Below are 24,710 nucleotides of genomic sequence, written 5' to 3' on the forward strand. Positions count from 1 at the left end.
ACATCTGGAGCCCTGAGCCTGTTGCAAATACAATTTCTATCTCTTCCTTCCTACCACCTTCATATTCTCCAAGCGTATCCCCTGAGCCCTTCCGTTCTTGTTCTTAGTTCGCCTGTCCAATGATATTGTCAATCTCAGTGATGACACTGGGTGGAGGCAGTAGTTATGGGTCTACTCTGGGAAAGAAATTATGCCGCATGTCCGAGTAAAAAGTCAAGTAGCAGAAGATGGAACCTCCAGTGTAGTGAGGGAGACAAGTCGAATCGCTGTGTGCTGGGATGGCAGGATGTGCAAGGCATGCAGGACCACGGAGCAGTGGACTTGGCATAGGCTGTGCCATGTCTTCAGAAGGCTGTGTTCTGTTTTTGGTGCGTGGCAGCCTGGAGTTAATATTCCTCACACTCACAAAGTAGCCTCGCCTTTCTCCCTGTGTGGCAGTGATTTTGTTTAGTCGATGGTATCTCCTAGTGGTTCCTGGACAAGAACTCTGTCCCCAGTGCGAGGCCTGCAGTAAGCCCTCGGACACACTATCTGAAATAACAGTGGAAGAGCTGCATAAATGAATATGAGATTCATCCTGGTGGGGAGAGGTGGAGAGCGTGATTTCCAGAGAAAGTAAATGTGAGCTGATTCCGGAAGAGACTTAGAGTTTGCCAGGTGTGTGAGTGCCAGGACGTTTTCCAGATTTTCCTGGCAAAGGGAATGTTGCAACATTTTCTACATCTCTGTTGTCTCTTTATACTAGAGTTTCTCAACTTCTGCATTACTGACCTCTTGGGCTGGATGATTCTGTATTGTAGGGACTTGTCCAGTGCATCATAGGATGTTTATCAGCATCTCCTGGCCTCTACGCACCTTGTGCTGGTAACATGTTCTCCCCAAACTGTGATAAAAAATGTCCCCAGATGTTGCCAAATAGGGCAGAGTCACCCTGCTTTGAGAAATCAACCAACAAATGTTTTATGCTCCACAAATGCCAGCTCTTGTGAGCCTTGAAAAAAGCCAATCTATAAAATCAAACAGTCATAGAAAATTATTCAATTCGTCTTAACCATTTTTTGAGAAACTTTCATGGACCCATCTGCCTATCCTGAGTGCTTTCTACTATCCTATCCAATCCTCAAGAATGATAATCCCCATTTTATAGATGAGAAAGCAGGATCAGAGTGCTCAGGCAGCTTGCCTGCGTGGCAGAATCAGTCTGTTTCTGGCCCTAAGGCACTGTTGCAGGACTTGTTACACTGTTTTCTACGTGTCCTCTACTTCTGTGTTTTTGCAAACAGTCTTCTGTACATGGATGAGTGAGGGGGTGGTGGTGCATACAGGCTGCAGTTTAAAAGGAAATCAGATGTATAGTCTGTGTTCAGATAAAAAATAAATAACTCTGATAAATGTGAACCTTGAAAAAAAATCATAACTCCTCCAGTTTAATCATGGGCTATGTGCTTAGTTGCCCAGTCTTGTCCAACTCTCTGCAACCTCATGGACTGTAGCACGCCAGGCCCCTCTGTCCATGGAATTCTCCAGGCAAGAATACTGGAGTGGGTTGCCATTCCCTTCTCCAGGAGATCTTCCCAACCCAGGGACTGAACCCAGGTCTCCCACATTGCAAGTGGATTCTCTACCAACTGAACCACCAGAGAAGCCCCAAAAGTAATCAATAGACATCAAAATCAAGCCAAAAGCACTTTCTTCCCAAGTGTCTTTTCCAAATGTAAACCAAAATGTCAGAAATATTTAGCCCCAATGACTGTTTTCACTAAAAGATTTCCAATCAGAATTATTTCTACAATTATATTAGCTCTAATAGCATTATAGAAGCACAGTCTTTGAAATAAATAGCAATGAATTTGTGGAATGTTGAAACCTTACTGAACGTATCTGCATTTATAAAGGTTTGCAGTGGAAACAAATCCAGCAGCTGTACACTGTCCCTGTTTTTCCTTCAGAAAAGGACCACGTGGGGAGTGTGTGGACTCCAGTGGGCAAAGTGGGCTTACAGATGTTTAGAAAGAACTTCTTCATCTATGTTTTCTCATTTTTTGTCATATCTCTAGAAGTTCTAACAACAGAGATTTTAGGCTTGGGAGTACTGAGGCAGACGACCATTAGTCCCGCTTAAGCTTTTGTTTTTGAGGTAAAATCATGTTATTTTAGTAGCAATTGCTATGCCTAGGCAGTGCTGATGCAAGAACTTTTCCAAGCATCCTTCATTTTTGTTGTCAAATTGAATAAAACCTATGAAAGGCGGCAACCAAGGGAAGCAGCACGATGCATCCACTTTTTGAAAACAAGCTTTGTCCTTTTAAAATGAAATTCTGTTCCAGTTTTGGCTTCTGAGATGTTCTGTTTGCCCCAGGAGCGACTGCACCATATTAGGGCTCATCTGTCCTCCCTGCGGCTTGAAATGAATCACACGAGCTAAGTTCACAGAGTTTGATTCTGACTGTGTGCGTCTGAAAAGGTTGGATGCCCTTTAAAGACATGTTTGATTGCCGAGCGTGTGTTGATCCTGTTTGATATCCTCCACGGACTGCGTGACTGAACCAAGCTGAAGTTTCCCTGTCACCAGCCTGGGGAAACAGGCGGCGCTTTGGCGCTTGCAGGAGTGGTTGTTCTCCGAGTCAGCTCTGCCACCTAGTGGTCAGCGATGGCATTTCCTGTGTGCGACCAAGTTCGCTTCGGGAAAAGTCATTTCAGTTGTTGAATACTGCGGTAATTGTGACAGAAAACAGAGACACACTCTTAGCAAAGAAAGCAGTCCAAGAGACACTCAAAACAATCCCTGCAACATGATGTGTACTGGATTCCAAATATGGAAGAAGCACTAAATATTTGGTCTTAAAGAAAAGCATGTTTGTGAATTGCAAAGATATTTTTGGTTTCCTCCGTTCATGATTAAAACAATAATAATAGTCGAACTCATTCAGACTTACATTAAAAAGTAAGTTACACATTTTTTTCTGAGTTCAGGAGGTTTAAAAATTGAGAAGCCTCAGTCTTTTTTTCAGAATGAGCTGCCAGAATGGTTGGAGAAAATAAAGTTTGTCTCTTTGGAATCCATTATTTAAAAAGTCTTCAGATTTATATTGGCCTTTTAGGATTCTCTAAGAACTTTCACATGTGTTTTCATTTCAGATAGTTAAACATGTATTTTTGTTTTAATTTTTAAAAGTCATCTGTATATTTTACAGATGTTTAACCCCAAATATTTTTTATTCCACAACTAGGGGGAAGGGAGGAAATTTCTTACAATTGTTCTTCACTTTCCTCTAAACTTACTCTCAAATTGTTCTTTGGTGTTTTCTCTTTCAGTCTTATTTTAAATTTAAATAAAAGATGTCAAATTATCCACTGCAGTGGTTTTCAAATATAATACATTTCACATCATGACTGTGTATTGAATACATGTTTGTGTGTGTGTGTGTGTGCCCATGCTAAACAGAACTTCTGTGAAACAATACTTAGGTCATTATATGGTTCATGCTCTGGTATATCCTATTCAATTCTATTTATTTTCTTGTTTATTCTCATGCTGGCCCACTTAATAACTCCTGACTTTTTAAAAAACTAAGTGAATCCATTCTGCTTGTGCTCCTAGATAGAATGTAGTGAAAACGATCTAGGAAAATATACACTCAGAGATGAAATCAAGAACCACCCTGTATGTACAGTTGTAACTAACCCACATGAAAGAACTGTCCTCCATCCAGAATCCAGTAGGGCTCTCAAAGGTGCTGATCTCACCCACGGGCAGATTATGTTGTTTTGCACTCCTTTGCCTGGGGTCTGGGCCCTGGACCACTTCAATAGCAATGCTCTAAATGTCCCAGGACCCCAGTTACCAGCTCCCACCTGAACAGGGCAGGAACCTGCTATAGATCCCAGAGGGGACCTAGAGCCTGCCCCCTGCCCACTTCCGCTCCTACTGGATGACCCCCTTTGCCCTTACGCAGGCTGCACTCCTAGAATTCCTGCCTGGGACCACTTATAAAGTATTAAAGCAGCAGGTTTACAGGCATCTCTGGTCCCAACATCTGTTTATTCTTAAGCATTCAAAAGCAAAGTTTCCCTTAGCTCGCCTCCCCTCTGACATAAGTCACTTCAGTGAGAATCAGCTCTGAACTCTCTTGACTCAAAATTTACTACCTATACAGCATATAAGCTGTTGAGTCAGGATGAGGAAGAGAGTATGGAGCATAGAAGTGATCATCTCTTCTCAGAAAAAGCACCTTAAACCAAAGACGTTAAGTCCAGGTTTATCATTGTTTCATTTGAGTCTCACCTAGAACCCTGATTCTTAGAAAGTCACATGTTACTTATAAAATGATAGCTATACAGGAAGAAAGGGAAGTGACTGCCATATCGAATAAGGACTTTTATTAATATTTTTATTATACTCCTTATGAACTTTTGATCAGGTTTTTCTGATGTCAAACTGTACACCAGTAAGACATCCTCCCAGAGCAGAAGGATCCCTTTTAGGAGATGAATCTGGAACAGTGACACAGAGTCCAGAGAGATCATGGAAAATGTCTCAGGTACAGGGACCTGAGTGAAGGTTGGGAGAAGATCTTTCTCATTTGCCTAATGTTTAGGCCACTATACCATCCCTTAATGCTCAAAGATCGATGTGTCTGCAGCTCAGTAAACCTTATCTCTAAAGCTCTGTCTTTACTACGAGTATTTAAAGATCAAATGACCATATATACATGGATTTATTTCTGAGCTTTCTGAGCTTTTCTGGCTACATTAGTCTCCATTTAGGCCGGAAGAGGTGTGTATCTTGTTTTATTGCACTTAGCTTTACTCCTCTTCATAGATACTTCATTTTTTTTTATAAATTGAAAGTTTGTAGCAACCATGCATCAATAAGTCTATCTGAGTCATTTTTCCAATAGCATTATTTTTCAATTAAGGTATGCACGTTGTTTTTTCAGGCATAGTTCTGGTACACGCAGTGTCTGAAATTTTAAGTGGTATTAGATATTGAATTAATGTTGAATTATAAAAAGAACAATTACCACTGGTAAGTATGCCAAAGAATTCAGATCAAAGATCACTTAACAGTTCATGATTCACAGGCTTTCTAATGATGAGTCAAAAAGCCCCTAATGTAGGCACGAAGGCAGGTATTTAATGAACACACTATAGATAGCTGGTCCAAACTGTAGGTGTCTTTACTCAGTTCTTGTTTCTTTTATATTCCGTATTCCAACAAAGCATAATTGGACTGGAATAGTATACAGCTTGTGGTGCTCCTGACAACTCACAGAAATGAACTGAAAGAGAGAATTGGTCTCTGGCTGATTTCCAAAATTCCTACTTATATTCTTTACCATTATATCAGATGAGCAAAATGAGTTGATATTGAATGTAAACATAATGTGTTACTTCCAGGGAGCAATTTGACATTGCCTAAAAATTATGAGCTTTTGAAAATTATTTTATCCATGTCCTGGTTCTCATCTAAGGTGTGAGTCCATGGAAGGCAGAGTCTTGATTTATTGAATTCAGTAGCGCTGATGTTAATGACCTAAAGCTAGTGGTGGTCCAGTGAAAAGTGTTGATGTTGCACATGGCTGTTATGTTAATAAGGACCCTTTCAGGTGCAGCTAACAGTAGCCTTTCTCAGGCAGACCAGACAGCAAAGGAAGTGGTTAGCTTATATAACTGGCAAATTCAAAGTGGTGGGGTTGACTTCAGGAATGGCTTGATCCAGGTTTGGAAGGCCATCATGATCAGACCATCTCTGTTCCCTCACTTTCTTTCCTGTCTCTCTCCTTCCCACATATCTTTCCTCTGTGTTTAGGTGCTTCACCAATTTTCCATGTGGATATAAATAGTCAGCAGCACCCAGGAATCCCAAGGAACAGAGAATTACCCTCTTTCTTGCCAGCATCCCTATCAACTCCCCAAATTTGTTCTTACTGCTCCTGTTTGCATGTTCTTCAGGCCCATAACTAAGGTTATGGAATCAGATCCATGTGATTGATGCCCATCCAGAAATATGTTCTGTAGATGACAGGCCACTTCCTAAAGAAGGACTGAAGGAAAGACAAATAATAGACATCCATTGAATGGTCTTGATAAAAAGCAAAAAAAGAAAAAGAAAGAAGACTGATATATTATCTTTTTATATAAAGCACTGGGATTATTAGCCATGGTATTTATTTATAATAATATCAGCATGGCATGAGTGATGAAAATAGTTGTGCAGGATGTGATCAATTCCATTTGACATGGGAGTGGAAACTTAGTATTTAAGGCACTTTAAAAGGTGCTGAAGAAAGTTACATGAGATTCAGAGCACATCAGTGACTGGAGTGAAGTGGGAGTAAGATGAAGCAAGGAATGTAAAATCAGCTGAACACAACTGATGTATTTATTTACTCATGTATTTTTGGCTGAGTGGGGTCTCTGTTGCTGCACTGGCTTTTCTCTAGTTGTGGTTAGCAGGGGCTGAAACTCTCCATTGTGGCACACAGGCTTCTCACTGCAGCGGGTTCTCACTGTGGAGTGAGGGCTTCAATAGTTACAGCATGTGGCCTCAGTAGTCGCAGCTCCTGGGCTCTAGAGGACAAGCTCAGTAATTGTGGTGCCCAGGCTTCGTTGCTCTGTGCATGTGGGATCTTCCCAGACCAGGGATCGAAGCCATATCTCCTGCATTGGCAGGCGATTCTTAACCACTGAGCCACCAGGGAAGCCCTGACAAGGGGGCTTAGCTGCTGTGTCCAGGAAGCTGTGGAGTGAAAGGTGGTGGGAATATAAAAGCTGTTCAGAGAGCACAGATCTTCCTCAACGTATGATAGGGATACACCTGATGAACCCATTGTAAGTTGAAAATGTTGTTAAGTTGAAAATGCATGTAATACACCTAACCTACCTAACATATAGCTTAGCCTAACCTCGGAGAAGGCAATGGCACCCCACTCCAGTACTCTTGCCTGGAAAATCCCATGGACAGAGGAGCCTGGTAGGCTGCAATCCATGGGGTCGCGAAGAGTCCAATACGACTGAGCGACTTCACTTTCACTTTTCACTTTCATGCATTGGACAAGGAAATGGCAACCCACTCCATTGTTCTTGCCTGGAGAATCCCAGGGATAGGGGAGCCTGGTGGGCTGCCATCCATTGGGTCGCACAGAGTCAGACACGACTGAAGCGACTTAGCAGCAGCAGCAGCAGCCTAACCTACTTAGGACACTCACTCACATGAGCCTATAGTTGGACAAAAGCATCTCATACAAAGTTTATTTTATAATGAAGTTGAATGGTTCATATTACTTGCTGAATACTGTACTGAGAGTAAAAACCAGAATGGTTGCCTGGGTACAGAATGGTTGTTAGTGTGTCTGTTGTTTACCCTCTTGATCATGCGGCTGACAGACCTGTGGCTCTCCACCACTGCCTAGTTTCATGAGAAAATCCCATAACTCATATCACTTACCTGGAGAAGATATCAAAATTCAAAGTATGATTTCTGCTGGAATGCATATCACTTTTATACCATCATAAAGTCAAATATCTGGGGGTTGTCTGTATATAAAAAATTAGCAAGGGTATGGTGTCTGAAAAAGAGAAATGTGTGAGTAAGAGTGATAGAATAAAAATAATCCTTATCTGAACAAACATAGTGGAGGACTTTGGAGAGGCATCCTCAGCCCCCTAATAGAAGAGTGGTCATTAATTTCCAAGACAGGTCATTGAGCAAAGGTGTCTCACTAAAGACAAGGCTGATCTCATATATGTAGCTGTAGATGCAGTGGAGGAGGTACCAAGGCAAACACCTTTAGAACTATGCCAAACTGGGATCTGCATGGAGAAGGGAGAGCATATTGACTTTCCGTATATGTACCTTGGAAAGTGAAAGCAGAAGTCGCTCAGTTGTGTCTGACTCTTTGTGACCCTGTGGACTATACAGTCCATGGAATTCTCCAGGCCAGAATACTGGAGTGGGTAGCTGTTCCCTTCTCCAGGGGATCTTCCCAACCCAGGGATCGAACCCAGGTCTCCCACATTGCAGGCAGATTCTTTACCAGCTGAGCTACCAGGGAATCCCTATGTACCTTGGAAGAAATTGTAAATGCTGTTGAGTACCCCAAACAACATGTAGCCCTTCCTAAATACGGACATCCCTTTGAGAGGGAGCTGGGAGATATAGATGAGCTGACAGCACCTAATAAAACCCAGAAAAGTAAAAGGAAATGAAGGAAAAAAAAAAAAAAAAAAACGCAGCAATTACCTGTCATTGGAAATTAGTGCAATGTAGATTTCATCTGTGGGAAAATAGTGATGGATTATACAGTTTTTAAACTAGGCAACCCACTCCAGTATTCTTGCCTGGAAAATCCCAAGGATAGAGTGCCCTGGTAGACTACAGTCCATGGGGTAGCAAAGAGGTGGACACGACAGAGCAACTTCACTTTCACTTTCTCTGTAATATAATAATACATTATATTTAGACTAGTTACAATATTCAACTATTGCAAATGGTGCTGAAGTGAATGTCTCTAAGTGTATTTATGAATGTAAATGTGTGTGTGCTTGCATATGTCCAATCATATATGCATACACACGATACATATATACCACATATAGTCACTTTAAATATTCTTCAGTTAGACTTTAAAGAGGTATATAATGAATTGTACCCAGTTAGGAGGGACAAGTTAGGAGCCTGGGGGGCTACAGTCCATGGGGTCACAAAGAGTCAGACACGACTGAGTACCTAAGCCCAGCAGAGTTGTGTGGATGACTGGATGGTGAGGCAGAAGAATACCACAGTTAAACAAAGAGGCAATAGGCTCGGATTACCTGGGGTTGAATCTCTGTCCCTTTACCTTTACTCGTTAGCTTGATTCTTAGACAAATTACTTAACCATCTGGGTCTCAAATTCCTGTTAAAAATGATATTATTTTAAAAATTAAATAAGTGCATATGACAATTTGCAAAATGTGTACCATGTAGGAAGTATTAAGTAATAAGTATTTCCTTCTATCATTTATTATTGCATTAAGTTGAGCTCTTTGACCACCAAAGCAAAGTAAATTCACTGTTCAGTAAAGAATAAAATGAAAATAAAATGGCAGATACTGCACTAATGCAGCTTGTATTATAAGCAAGCTCTGGTCTAAGTACTTTCAGTTCAGTTCAGTTCAGTCGCTCAGTTGTGTTCAACTCTTTGCGACCCCATGGACTGCAGCACACCAGGCCTCCCTGCCCATCACCAACTCTCAGAGTTTACTCAAACTCATGTCCATTGAGTCAGTGATGCCATCCAACCATCTCATCCTCTGTTGTCCCCTTCTCCTCCTGCCTTTAACCTTTCCCAGCATCAGTGTCTTTTCCAATGAGTCAGTTCTTCGCATTAGGTGGCCAAAGTATTGGAGTTTCAGCTTTAGCATCAGTCCTTCCAATGAATATTCAAGACTGATTTCCTTTAGGATGGACTGGTTGGATCTCCTTTCAGTCCAAGGGACTCTCAAGAGTCTTCTCCAACACCATAGTTCAAAAGCATCAATTCTTTGTGTTCAGCTTTCCTTATAGTCCAACTCTCACATCCATACAATCACTACTGGAAAAACCATAGCTTTGACTAGACAGACCTTTATTGCCAAAGTAATGTCTCTGCTTTTTAATAAACTGTCTAGGTTGGTCATAACAGAGCAAGCATCTTTTAATTTCATGGCTGCAGTCACCATCTGCAGTGATTTTGGAGCCCAAAAAATAAAGTCTGTCACTGTTTCCACTGTTTCCCCATCTATTTGCCATGAAGTGATGGGACCGGATGCCATGATCTTAGTTTTCTGAATGTAGACTTTTAAGTGAACTTTGATGAGAGAGAAACTTTCTTGACCAGTTACCATTGGATTCTAGGTTGAATTTATTCCATTATACAAAATGTTTCATTCTCATTTCTCAGTGAGGAAACTGGGACTCAAAGAGGTTAAATAATACCCAAGATCTCACCCTCAGGAAGTTTTTGAACTAAGCTTTGAATCTATGCCTTTGGGATTCCAGAATCTTCCTGCTACTCCTTAAGCTGTTTCCATAAGGCATGCCATGAACCACACTGCACTCCTTTGAGAGCTGCCCCTACCTGCAGTATCTAAAGGCTTAATTTGGACTCTTACCATGTGCACGTGTCAACATATTTGCACTGTAAACGTTTACAGTGAACACTTTTAACCAAGAGCCGCAACACAGTAGACCGTGGTCTCAATAGATTCTTGTTGTGATTCTCAAATGTTGAATTTTTGGTATGACACTCATTGAGGAATGATTCACTGAATAAAGTCCACAAAGATTGGTGGTATGAGAATCCCAGAAAACAGCTGTGATGTGAAAGTACAAGCCTGGGGGTTCTAAGAGGCTGAAGCAGGTCTCAACCTAAGGCTTTCCCTGACAGTACAGAGGGTCTTACTAGAGATGCATTCATTATAACCATTCTTGGTCATTTATTTATTTTGGTAACAAGTGATTGACAGAACCAATTGCAAAAAAAAAAAAAAAAAAGTGATACAAATGAATGTATTTACAAAACAGAAACAGACTTACAGATTTTGAAAACAAATTTATGGTTTCCCAAGTGGAAACGTGGGTGGGGGAGGGATAAATTAGGACTTTGAGATTAACATATATGTACTGCTGCTGCTGCTGCTAAATCGCTTCAGTTGTGTCCGACTCTGTGCGACCCCATAGACGGCAGCCCACCAGGCTCCCCCGTCCCTGGGATTCTCCAGGCAAGAACACTGGAGCGGGTTGCCATTTCCTTCTCTAATGCATGAAAGTGAAAAGTGAAAGTGAAGCTGCTCAGTCATGTCCGACTCTTCGCAATCCCATGGACTGCAGCCTACAGGCTCCTCCGTTCATGGGATTTTCCAGGCAAGAGTACTGGAGTGGGGTGCCATTGCCTTCTCCAATATATGTACTACTATATATAAAATAAACAATCAACAAGGACCTATTGTATATCAAACAGGGAACTCTACTCATATTCTATAATAACCTCTATGTGAAAAGAATCTAAAAAAGAATGAATATATGTGTATGCATAACTGAATCACTTTGCTATACACCAGAAAGTAACACAACATTGTAAATCAACTATAATATAAAATTAAAAAATAAAAAAGAACTGGGACTTCCTGCGTGGTCCAGTGGTTAAGACTTTGCTTGCAATGCCAGGGCTCCAGGTTGGATCCTTGATCAGGGAACTAGATCCCACAAGTCACAACTTTAAAAAAGATTCTGCATGCCGCAGCTGAAAAAGATCACATTTGCTGAAACTAAGACCCAGTGCTGCCAAATAAAAAAAAAAATTTGTTTTTCAAAGAACTAATTTTAGTTTTGCAACTATTTATTGCATATGGTACTAAATGCTTTTTCATAACTAGAGATAACGTATCTAAATACTAGAAATATTCAGAACTGGTTTGGTTCAGACTGTTCAGTTCAGAACAGTCTCATCAGGGTTCTGCATATTATCAAGCAAAAGATAGCTGCCTTGTATACCGTTCCCAACTGTTACAAAGAACCAGTACATTCCTTTTTCTAACTGTATGTCAAAGAGAAACTATGAAGTGATATGATTATATGCTTACTTCCCCCCTTGCTGTTGTTGCTTATTCCACTGAGGCTTACATGGCTGGAATTCCCTTAGAGGTGCAGTGTCTAAAGCCTGGCATAGGTAAATGCCCAGGTGGATAAAACGCAAATGAGTAAGATCAACTTCTCATGTAGCATGAGAATAAAGTGGTGCTGGATATCATAACTGCATCTATAATATGTCCCCTACTTTCAAAATATGAGAAGGAAGGAAGATTTTGTTTGATAGCGCCATCGTGTGGAAGTATTTGTAGTCTGTAGAAATGTGGAAAATGTGGAGGAAAAAAACACAAAGTTCAGTGCATGCCACCAGCTAATTGTGCTACCTCGAACAAATCGATCTGTGCCTGCCCTGTGCTCCTCACCTTGATTTAATTTATTTACTTTTATCGAAATAAAGTTGACAACTCATGATCTTTAAAATGAGAGAATGAACCTGATGTGCAGGCCCGTCTCAGGTTCATATTAATAGGGCTCCCCTGGTGGCTCAGAATATAGACTCCGCCTGCAGTGTAGGAGATCCAGGTTTCATCCCTGGGTCGAGAAGATCCCCTGGAGAAGGAAATGGCAACCCACTCCAGTATCCTTGCCTGGAGAATCTCATGGACAGAGGAGCCTGGCGGGCTACAGTCCTTGGGGGCATGCACATCATCCAGTGATATGTCTTCCGTGTCTGTTAGAGGATGCAATGCAGAAAACAAATCCAGTGAGGGCAGTAACGGTCCTGACTCCATCTCTTCTCTTTTCTCCCCAGACTATGTCAGAGAGTCACCATGACCTTGCACAATAACAATACAACCTCACCCTTGTTTCCGAACATCAGCTCTTCCTGGATTCACGGCCCTTCGGATACAGGCCTGCCCCCAGGAACGGTTACTCATTTTGGCAGCTACAACATTTCTCGGGCAGCTGGGAATCTCTCCTCTCCAAATGGCACCACCAGTGACCCTCTAGGAGGTCATACCATCTGGCAGGTGGTCTTCATTGCATTCTTAACAGGCGTCCTGGCCTTGGTGACCATCATTGGCAACATCCTGGTGATAGTGGCATTCAAGGTCAACAAGCAGCTGAAGACAGTCAACAACTACTTCCTCTTAAGTTTGGCCTGTGCTGACCTGATTATTGGGGTCATTTCGATGAATCTGTTTACTACCTACATCATCATGAACCGATGGGCGTTGGGGAACCTGGCCTGTGACCTCTGGCTATCCATTGACTACGTGGCTAGCAATGCCTCCGTCATGAACCTTCTGGTCATCAGCTTTGACAGATACTTTTCCATCACGAGGCCGCTCACGTACCGAGCCAAACGAACAACAAAGCGAGCTGGTGTGATGATAGGTTTGGCTTGGGTCATCTCCTTCATCCTTTGGGCTCCTGCCATCTTGTTCTGGCAATACTTTGTTGGGAAGAGAACTGTGCCTCCAGGGGAGTGTTTCATCCAGTTCCTCAGCGAGCCCACCATCACCTTCGGTACGGCCATTGCTGCCTTTTATATGCCTGTCACCATCATGACTATTTTATACTGGAGGATCTATAAGGAAACTGAAAAACGTACCAAAGAACTTGCTGGGCTGCAAGCCTCTGGAACAGAGGCCGAAGCAGAGAACTTTGTCCACCCCACGGGCAGTTCTCGAAGCTGCAGCAGCTATGAGCTCCAGCAGCAGAGCATGAAACGCTCAGCCAGGAGGAAGTACGGACGCTGCCACTTCTGGTTCACGACCAAGAGCTGGAAGCCAAGCGCCGAGCAGATGGACCAAGACCACAGCAGCAGTGACAGCTGGAATAACAATGATGCCGCTGCCTCCCTGGAGAACTCTGCCTCCTCCGACGAGGAGGACATTGGCTCAGAGACCAGAGCCATCTACTCCATCGTGCTCAAGCTCCCAGGTCATAGCACCATCCTCAACTCCACCAAACTACCTTCATCAGACAACCTGCAGGTGCCGGAGGAGGAGCTGGGGACGGTGGGCTTGGAAAGGAAACCCAGCAAGCTTCAGGCTCAGCAGAGCATGGATGATGGAGGCAGCTTTCAGAAAAGCTTCTCCAAGCTTCCCATCCAGTTAGAGTCTGCCGTGGACACAGCCAAGGCCTCTGATGTCAACTCCTCAGTGGGGAAGACCACGGCCACTCTACCTCTGTCCTTCAAGGAAGCTACACTGGCCAAGAGGTTTGCTCTGAAGACCAGAAGCCAGATCACTAAGCGGAAACGGATGTCCCTCATCAAGGAGAAGAAAGCGGCCCAGACCCTCAGCGCCATCCTGCTTGCCTTCATCATCACCTGGACCCCCTACAATATCATGGTTCTGGTGAACACCTTTTGTGACAGCTGCATCCCCAAAACTTATTGGAATCTGGGCTACTGGCTGTGCTACATCAACAGCACCGTGAACCCCGTGTGCTATGCCCTGTGCAACAAAACATTCAGAAACACTTTCAAGATGCTGCTGTTGTGTCAGTGTGACAAGAGGAAGAGACGCAAGCAGCAGTACCAGCAGAGACAGTCGGTCATTTTCCACAAGCGGGTGCCTGAGCAGGCCTTATAGAATGGGGTGCGTTCAATAGCCCTCACCATACGCACACATCAACCACAAACCTTAGGAGGGAGTAAGGCGAGGGTGGGGGTCATCTCTGGCACTGATAAACATGTTTTTATCACCCAGACGTGAAGAAGCTGCCTGTTTCCCGGTCCATTAAATAAACCCATTTTAATATCAAAAGTCAAATACCTGTTCAGCCAAAAATAAGTAAGCTTATTACTGAATATGAAGGAATTTATTCTGAAATAGACTTTGTTTTTTCTTAAAGAGAAGGAAATAATTTTTTCATAGCAATTACATACCCAGATTGGTCTGCCTGGGTCTTTTAATTCCCATTAGCTCTGGAATCCCGGTGAGCATAACTAACTGGCCCAGTTGTCACATGCTCTCCAAGGATCCCCAAAGTGTCCATCGGATCCCTCGTGGAACATGTCAGGCTAGTGAAGCCATGGTTCTGAAAATCTTTCATACGTTGCAAAACAGCACCTCCTCGTCCCAGTAGAGCGCCCCGTCTTCTCATCGATGTGTCATTAAGCTCTCTTTGTGGACTTGATTCTTGCAAAGTACTGTTTTGTGCAGTTCAAGTTTCGTACAAATAAAAGATATATAAGTATATATGTGTATATATATATGTGTGTGTGTGTGTGTGTGTATGTGTGTGAATTCCACGCACACACACATAGTGTATATAATATAATGGGAATTAATGAACTGGCAAATTACTCCGGCAATAGATGCTTTCAGTACTTTGGTGACTAAAGTTTCTCTAGGATCCTAACACAATGTCAAAGTGAAATAAACCTAGTAGTGTTTTGGAAACCAGGGCTGTTTTCCTGGAGAACAGGCAGCAGACAGCAGCCAGGCTCTCTGGGCTGATCTGTGTAGGACAGTCAGCCTAGTGGGTCAGATGAGCACCATGGTCTGACCAGATTCTGAGTAAGTTGTCGCCTTTGTTGACACCCTCAACAAAGCTAAATCAAATGGGGGCCCCTTCTGTGCCCAAAGAATGAGTCACATCTGTGGGTTTGAATTTAATGGTCCAGATCTGAATGTTTCCAACCAAAACCTTTTGCTATCTTACCTGCTTGAAATTTAATAATAGTGTCACATTTGAATTTCATGCACAACATTTTCTGGGGCAAAGCAGAAGAGACCTCGTGAGGGCCAGAGAGGAACGCAGGATTCGAATTTTTGCTACTCAGCATCTTTAAATGCGAAAGGGCTTAAACCTCTTGTCACTTTGCTGTGACCAATGCTTTCTGGTGTTCATTGTGTGACCTTCACCCAGAATAGGTGGGGGTTGGCAGGTCCCAAATCCTCTGAAGAAAGTATTACACTCTGAAAAGTATTGCTGCAAATTGGTTTCTTTAGTACATTTCTAAAAAGTGATTTTTGTGTTCTCTTCTGAATTGACCCAAATGCTAACTGTTCTATTTGGGGGAGGGGAGGGGCGCTGCTGTGGCTGCCATCTGTGTTGCTGCTATAGTTGTTGGGGTTCCTTTTCTCCTTTTGTGGGGGCTGCGTGGGGAGTGGGAGGGGTGGGAGGCGGGGGGCTGAGGAGAAATCTTCTGTCTGTACAGGGTCTCTGTGTCGTGAACCCGGAGCCAGGTTAGAAGCTGCTTCTGTTTTCAGTGTGAGCTGGTGTTTACAGCAGATTTTGACAACAGTGTGACTGTACTCAGTGGTGTCTGTGTTCCTGAACTATTTAATTTCGTGTTATGTTTATAAGAAGACATATTTATGCATATTTCACCAAGTGTCTATTTAATGTTGATAAATATTACTCTTCAGTCTTCAGTAATGGTGTGTCCCTTGAAAGTGATTGTTAAGGTCCACTTGAGCAATGAGTAGGGTATATCGTGCTTTCTTGTTGCTAAGAAGAGGAAAAAGTCATCCTGTTGGTGTCAGGAGGTACCTAACTCTGTCTAGGTAGTAAAAAGTCAACTGCAACTTTATTGTAACGGTCTAATACTGTTCTAGTTAAACCTGATGGGAACTGATCAAAGCAACCCTCCACCAGTGTGTTTGAAATCACATGACAAGGGGAAAAAAGTAAATCTGGGTAATTGAAAGAGTGGGGTTTTTTGGCCCACATTTGACCAAAGAGTAAGAAAAAACAGAGACTATTTTCTAACGTGTGTAGCAGACTACAGAATGTTATGTTATCAACCTGTGAAATGTCTAGTGAGCAAGTGCATCTATATTTTATTACTCACATTGGCCTGGCACTAATAAATTTGTGAATGCTGATCCAAGTCTCCCTGTACATCAGTAATTCCCATTCTCTTTGAAACTCCTATCTTGCCTCCCTCTTGAAAGGCCATTACCTGTATTTTAAAAAGATATAATTAAAATTAACACACAGAGAATCCCTAAGCTTTAGTGAAACTGTGAAGTTTAATAACAGGTCTACTCAAACATGATTATCTCCTGAATCTTGTCCCTTTATGATGCTGATAATGGAAGAAATGAAAGACATCTAAGACATTAGCTCTCTTTTTGTGTTACTGGTTTAATTATAGAATTATTTTTAAATCTCCTGTGGGTGAAAACTGCTTTTACATACTGACTGACTCTGTTTATAGAAATGTATGTCCCACTGACTCTGTTTATGGAAATGTATGTCCAACTCTTAGATCATTATCAGAAAAGGAAAATAAGAAAAATTATTTTGAGCACAAAGAATTTAGAAGTATAATCAAAGATGTAGTGAAATGTTTAAAACTGGACCATGCATTTCTCAAAGAACTTGTCACCAGCAAAGGTATTCAATATTTACATATGATCATCCCCAAAATGGGAATCAAATTGCTTCATTCCATAAGAATGAGGTTTGCAGAGTTTTCATGATTATGTAAAATTGAGAGAGTAAAAGAATAAAACCTAAATAAACCACATGTGAGGAATCTACCCCCACCCCCAACATACACACACATGTTCTTCCATTCTCTATTCTCCAGGGTCTACCAGTTGGATAAGAGAAGTGAGCTCTATGATCCTGTATTCCCCCTGATTTTGCCCTTTTCCCTGGTGGCTCAGATGGTAAAGAATCGGCCTGCAATGCAGAACTGTGTTCAATCCCTGGGTCAGGCAGATCTCCTGGAGAAGGGAATAGCAACCCACTCCAGTATTCTTGTCTGGAGAATTCCATGGACAGAGGAGTCTAGTAGGCTACAGTTTATGGGGTCACAAAGAGTCAGACACAACTGAGTGACTAACACTTTCACTTTTCACTTTCACTGCTGTCTTTTATCCATCACCTACCTGTGGCCTTTCTCTAGTTCTCTGTATTATCCTGACTTCAAATCTAGCCTTGAATCTCCAAATAAGTTCCATTTCTATTCACTCTTTCACATATAATAGTTCTAGATTCTGGTAGAAAAAAAAAAGATAAGAAAGCATAAGCTTTAGAAGTTGCAGGAGCTAAAGGTCTAGAAGGCATGGCAGCTTTCTCTGTCAACCCCCTCTGTGTACAGATAGGCAAGTTCCTTGCTCTGGGATCGGGTGAGAGCCCTTTGTGCATCACTTGTGAGAAGGGGGTGCACAGCTCTGGTGCAGAGTTAGCTGCCTCAGGTCTATCTTAGGAAGGGAAAGGACACCAAGGCTCAGGCACAGTGGAGAAGCCTGCTGGAGACAATGTGAGACAGAGGCAGAGCCTGGGGATCATTCTGGGTGCCCCAAGACTTATCCGAGTAGAGAAGATTCCCAGATGGGGACATATAGTTGATAAACTGGACAGTTCATCACAGCAGCTTCAGAGGACAAGTGAAGGTCCTCAAAGAAGCTCTGAACTTAGCATGAGGAACCCTGAACTCTTAGCCCAGTTCTGTCAACAAGTAATTACGTGTCCTCTGCCATGCTTGTCACTTACCCTTAAACTCACTGGGTCATCTCCATCTGCTCCTACTCATTAGCAACATAAAAGCATCTTAATTTGCCTTCTTGTATCAAACATGTCAAATTGAGGCAGGGCATTAGGTAAATAACTGCCATGATGAATGTAAATTATTTGTCTGATGAACACTTGAAGCATTCTGATTTTATATATACATCAGAGTTATTTCCTTATATTTCAATACAGCAAACTCTAAGGAACTCTCCAATTTGTGGATAAACCTAGAATTTTGTTGCAAATACCTCAGTCCAGGATGGTCACCTAAGGCCTGACAACCTTAAAAGCAGAGTTGCTGGGTAGCTGGTGTTTGTTTTGTTTTGTTGGTGGCATTTCTCGAAATGGACTGAAACTGTAGAACAGAACACCCAAAACAGTGATCGTTTCTTCAATCTGACATCTCTACTTGTATTAATACCACCTCCTCTAAAAGAGTATTTTCTGTTTCCCTTTACAGTCCTAGGTTAGGCTGACTTTCCTTGTGTTTTTATGACTCTATATTGTAGGAACTCAGTCTCTACCAGGATTCATGCCTTGTTTTCCAGACCCAAGAGACTGGTTTCAGCATGGTAGCTGAGAGCTCTTTAGAACTGGGAATTACATTTCCTTTTTCTATCTGAGAAAGGAGGCTCATGTTGAGATTATAAAAATGGATAAAGAAAAACAAGTTCATAAAATAACTATATTCAACGTAAGTTTGTAAATGCATAATATTTTGCCACTGCATTTCAAAGTAGGCAAGTGTTAGTCTTATTGTTAATTGGACACACATTACATGTACTGCATCACACAGAGATGGACAGTGCACTTGGACTTATGGAAGTGGACCCCCAAACACTTGTATAATTTGATGACTGTAGTTGCCCTGATAGAATCAGGAAGACTCAATAGAGTCTACCACTCTTATCCTGGCTTGGAATACCCCCAAATAATCACCCAAATCCAAAGTGGCTCCTTGTATAATTTGATGACTGTAGGTGCCCTGATAGAATCAGGAAGACTCAATAGAGTCTACCACTCTTATCCTGGCTTGGAATACCCCCAAATAATCACCCAAATCCAAAGTGGCTCTCATCTGAGTTGTGTGAGAAATTCTGCATGAAAAGTAAAGGGAAAAGCAGGCCATACCCTCAGTTGCAGAGAAGTATTAATAACACTTCGCTTACCCAAATAACCTTATCCTAAAATATTATCCCCAGATTATAAAGGTTTATTTTTGTTCTTTCTTGAAATCCAAAATACTTATTAATTCTGTAATTTACATTCCAAATCCCAAACTATTTTTGTCCTAGATTCTGTGATTTCCTTGATGATAGAAAGCGGGTCTTATTCATCCTGTGGCTAGCACAGTATCTGTCAGACAGTAGACATTCAATAAATGTTGTTGAATGTTTAATAAACTCTTTATGATTAATACAGCAAATAGCTATCAGAATTATGTGCACATCATGCCCCACATTTCAACTGCAGCCAGAGGTCATTGGGCTGGGAAAGTGAATTAAATGAAAAATGGTTCATTCAGATGATGATTTTCTAATAAAATATTACTAAGCAACAAGGAGAAACATTTTAATAGATTTTAAGAAATAAATATAATTAAGAGGACAGGGAAGAAGGAAAATCCACTCTTGATCCCTAGTATTCAGAAACTTTTTACCAGATTAGTCAACTCTACTTAGTCCTAGTAAGTGAAATATTGGGAGAGCCTGGAGAGTCTATAAATAGGTCTTCTGTTTGTACAGGTGAAGTTCTGTAGTTTGGCTTAAAACATCCTTGCATGTAGTTTTGCTTGGCATGAAAGTTAGGACAGAATCTACTCTGTTCTGCAAGCATTGAACAAAAGCCCTCTCTTCATATCCACTATTCATTCCTTATATAACACATGGATATTTTCAGCCTCCTACATACAACACTCCAGAGAAGCTTCTTTGGGGCTTGTGGTTAGGGCTACGGGAAGGTGACATTTTCAAGGAATGCCCTCCCCACCCCCCTGCTCTTTTCAAACACATGGGAACTAAGTTTGGTGCAGGTTTGAAGAATAATTAAAATAGGCTTCCAAGGCAGTGAATTAGCACATTGATATTTTTTGGCAGAAAGCTTTCTGGGAAATGTCTATGAAGTGTTCAGTGATGCTCGCATCCTTCTAATTCATGAGGATGTAGAAACCACTGTCCAAAGAGATGGCGATATATTTGCTTTGTAAGCAAAAGGCATGTATCATAGTTGCATCTATAACTAGTGTCCCCATCTTTCAAAGGCACTGAATTTTACCTGTTTTTATTTCCTAGTGTCCAGCACTTCCTCAGTAGTCTTTTTAGATATGTCATATGCCATTTTTATTCCTTCTCCTAAAAACAAGTCAATTGTCTGTACTATAAAATGATGCCTGCAACTTTATGGTGATATTATCCCCTAAGTTTAATAGTGAAATAAGGAAATAAAACTATAAATAAACAAAGAATGTGGTTGGTTTTCTTTTTAATCCAAGGTCGATAATACAGCAACAGCTTTTTATTGTATAAAAGGGTGGAGTATTTACACTGAAGGGAAAATTCTGAAACAGACCGTTATTTGCATTGACTTCTCTCTTTTACATGCACTAGAACTTTCATCATGAACATTGCTGCTGTTGTAACTCAAAGCAATACCCTGTATTTAGGAGTATGAATTAAGCATGTATTAACTATCTATCCACACACAATCCTAATTTTCAGACTGTATATGACGAAAAATGTTTCTAGATATATGCTGTGGATCTAACACAAATAGACTACCAGTCATTTCTGCAGCAAAGATGGGTTTATTTGGGATCTGCAAACTTGGCAAGCTTCATGAAAGCCCTCCAACACACGGGAAGGGGAAAACTTTTCCTAAGGGGCAAAGAAAGTTGGGAGGGCTCCAGTAAACAGAGTCCATGGCTTCTCAGAGGCCAAGTCCTTGCCAGGAGAGGAGTTCTTCCTGCTGGACTCTGCTGTCTTCACAGGGCTTGAGAGCACCCACTTCTGGTCTCCCAAGTCCCTTTGAGGTTTCTGTTTATTAATTTTTTATAATACTTTGAAGGAGATTTTATTTTTCTCTTTTTCAAAGAAATGTTTATCTTGCCCCCCTCCCCTATGGCTGTTTCCTTTTTTTTTCCTTTGCTGTGCAGAAGCTTTTTAGTTTGATGAAATCCCAACTTGTCAATATTTGCTTTAGTTTGTTTTGCTTTTGGAGTCAGATCCAAAAATTCATTGCCAAGACTTATGTTAAGGAGCTGGTCCTTTACCAGCTGGTTTATAATTTCAGGTCTTTTAGTCAAGACTTTAAACAATTTTGAATCTATTTTTGTGTATGATGTAAGACAGTGGTCCAGTTTGATTGTGTTATGTGTAGCTGTCCAGTTTTCCCAGCAGCATTGATTGCAGAGACTGTCCTTTCCCCCATTGTATATTCTTGCCATATTTGTTGTAAATTGCCTGACCATATACATGTGGGTTTATTTCTGGGCTCTCTATTCCATTGCATTGATCTGTGCATCTGGTTTTATGACAATGCCATACTGCTTTGATTACTACAGCTTTGCGATAGAATCTGAAAGTAGGGATGTGATGCTGACAGCTTTGTTTTCCTTTCTCAGGATTGCTTAGGCTGCTCAGGGTCTTCTGTGTTTCCATACAAATTTGAGGATTATTGTCCCTTTTTCTGTGAAAAAAATGCATTGGAATTTTGTTAGGAATTGTATTGACTCATATAGATTTCTTTAAATAGTACGGACATTTTAACAATATTAATTCTTCCAATCCATAAGGATGGAATATTGTTCCACTTATTTGTATATCCTATGTCTTGTGTAGTATTAGGGATATTATTATTCTGAACCTGTGTGTGCATAAGTTGAGATAAAACAAGTGACTAATTAGATATTCAAATTTAATTATTTCTGGTGTCAAGCTATACAGTTTCTATTTGAATTGGATGTATCAATATACACTCATAGTATTTTACCATACATGTAATTTCTAATTCTTCCCATGGGAAAGAACTAAAAACAGTAATCAAGCCAGTAGCAAGGAGGATTCCTTTCCTAATAAAGGAAACCAAGTCATCTTGAAGAAATAGCTGATTCCAGTCTTAGGCAGGCAATGTACAAGATGAGCTTGAAACTTCTTGCCAAGACAGATACCAAGGAAACATTCAGACTAATAAAAAAGACATTTACACACACAAACGGTCGATATCTGCCAGAAGTGGCACGCTAGGACAGTGAGAAAATTATATTCTTCTGAATCAGTGGCACTTAAACATATATGTGGCAAAAAGACTTCTACTTCACCACACACTAAAATAAAGGTGGGTTCAAGGCCTAAATTAAAAAGGCATAGAAAGCCTTTAGAGATAGAAGTTGGAAATCTTTTTTTAAGAGAGTTTTTTCATGACCCTGAGGGAGAGAAAAAGTTCTTAAGATTCAAAAAGCATTAGCCACAAAGTGGGGAAAGATATAAAGAGAGTGAAAAGGGAGGTAATGGAAGAGAGCATTCCAAAACACATAATGACTTTAGGCAAATACAGAATATATGAAGAACTTCTATAAATCAATAAGAAAAAAAAACTGCAACTGCAGGAAATAAACATTCCTCGCTATTCCTCACAGTGAAAGGTGACGTTTAATTTCCCTTCCCTTGAATCTAGCTGGCCTTAGTGACTTGCCTGATGAATAGAACACATCTGGGACCTGCAAGGGCTTCCCAGGTGGCACTAGTGGTAAAGAACCTGCCTGCCAACGGAAGAGATGTACGAGACTCAGGTTCGATCCCTGGGTTGGGAAGATCCCCTGGAGGAGGGCATGGCAACCCACTCTAGCATTCTTGCCTGGAGAATGCCATGGACAGAGGAGTCACAGAGTGTCAACAGAACTGAAGCAACTTAGCATTCACAGGACTTGCAAGACTAGATCAGAAGAAGCCTTGCAGCTCCCAGCCGGATGTCTTGCAGTGCTTGTTCTGGGGGAACAGGCTGCTCTGTAAGAAATCTGACAGTATCTGGACCCCTGTGCTGTGAGGAAGCCCTTGTCTAGCTAATTCAGATCCCAGCCTTGAATCATCCCAGCTGAGGCCAAGCCCTGCTCATATTGAAGATTTGTGAACAAGGTACATTATTGTTGGTGATAAGCCACTAAGTTTTGGGGTGTTTTTTATGCAACAATAAAGAATTAAAATAGCTATCCACCCAATTTTTAAAAATGAGTGAAAGATTTGAACAGTCGTTTCCAGGGTTTAGGTAGAAGAAATAGGGAGAGGTTGGTAAAAGGATATAAGCCTTCAGTTATAAGATGAATAAGGTCTCAGGATCTAATGTATAACATGGTGACTATATATAGTTGATAACACTACAATATATAGTTAAAATTTGCTAAGAAAGTAGAACTTACATATTCTTGCCTAAAGGAAAGTAAATATGTGTGGTAACAGATGTATTAATTAAAATGAGAATTATTTCACTATGTATACTCATATCAAATATCACACTATACATTTTAAATAGCTTACATTTTATTCATCAATTATACATTGATAAAGCTGGAAAAATTAGCTAAAATTTTAAAAAACAAAGTTAAATAACAGCCCAAATGGTTCCAGAGTACATTTAGATGGCAAAATTATTTTTAAAATATCAGTGAAGGCAGATTGGTGATACATCTAGGACAGAAGGGAAAGATTCTAACTGGAGAGGAGCACTGGGAAGATTTTTTTGAGGTGTTACTATTTTTTTAACCCCAGGTGATGGATACACAGGTACCTACATCATTGGTAAAGTGGTATATATGTGTTTTGTATGCCTTTCTGTAAATATATTTCACAAGTTAAAAAATAATAAAAAGAGAGAGGGGGATGGGGACAAGTACCCACCACCAGCACCAGCTGCATCTGTGCACCAGGCTGTTCGCTCTCTTGTTTCTGTGTGTGAGGGGCTCTAGCTCCTGTGAAGTTGAGCGCTCCACTCTAGGACATGGCTCCAGCCCCTCTCTGTCCTGCATCAGTATATTCACCTCCCTCTAGCTGCTACCCCACTCTCTTCCTCTTTAAAACAAACACTGTCAAGAGACTTGTCTAGACTCCCCTTCACCTGCTCCTCTGGTTCTCTCTAGAATCCACTCCACTCAGACTTCACCCCCACCATTTACCCAGCTGTCCTGTTGGGGTTATTCGTGGCCTCCATGTTGCTGAAACCTGGGATTCCCACCTCAGTTTTCATCTTGTCCCGCCAGCATTTGATCCAGATGGCCATCCACTTCTCCAGAAAACACTCCCTTCACAGGGCCTTACCCACCTCCAGCTTCCTGCCTGGTTTTCCTCTTACCTCTCAGCTTCTCCAGTTCAGTCTACTCTGCTCTCCACCCCACCCACAACACAGCCACATGTTTTACTCTTTTGTTTTCACCTTCACTCTCTGGATGGTCTCAGCTAGTTCCAGGGCTTTAAATGCCATCTGCCAGAGACTCCCAAACCTTGATTTCCAGACTAGATCTCCTGTGAATTCCTGGCTCTTGTATCCTCAGCATGTAACCAGCATCACTGCTAGAGGTCATCTACTCACTTCAAAGGTGGTCGTGTTCAAAGGTGAGCTCTTCATCTCCCCCTCCCCAAACATGCTTCTCCAACTGTCTTTGACACTCAGATAATTCCAGCCT

The 24,710-nt window shown here is 41.4% G+C and overlaps 1 protein-coding gene across 3 annotated transcripts in view; it reads left to right on the forward strand.

The window, feature by feature from the left end:
- CHRM3 (cholinergic receptor muscarinic 3) overlaps positions 1-15,327 on the forward strand; it is a 567,088-nt gene extending 551,761 nt beyond the window's left edge. For all 3 annotated transcript variants that reach the window (XM_055589190.1, XM_055589201.1, XM_055589212.1), the window contains one exon: positions 12,366-15,327. In XM_055589190.1, the coding sequence (XP_055445165.1) occupies positions 12,366-14,157 (1,792 nt within the window). In that variant the 3' untranslated portion in view covers positions 14,158-15,327. The remainder of the gene's footprint in view (positions 1-12,365) is intronic.
- Positions 15,328-24,710: the final 9,383 nt, after the last annotated feature.

This window comes from Bubalus kerabau, chromosome 1 (genome assembly GCF_029407905.1).
Source record: "Bubalus kerabau isolate K-KA32 ecotype Philippines breed swamp buffalo chromosome 1, PCC_UOA_SB_1v2, whole genome shotgun sequence".
Taxonomy (NCBI): Eukaryota; Metazoa; Chordata; class Mammalia; order Artiodactyla; family Bovidae; genus Bubalus; species Bubalus kerabau.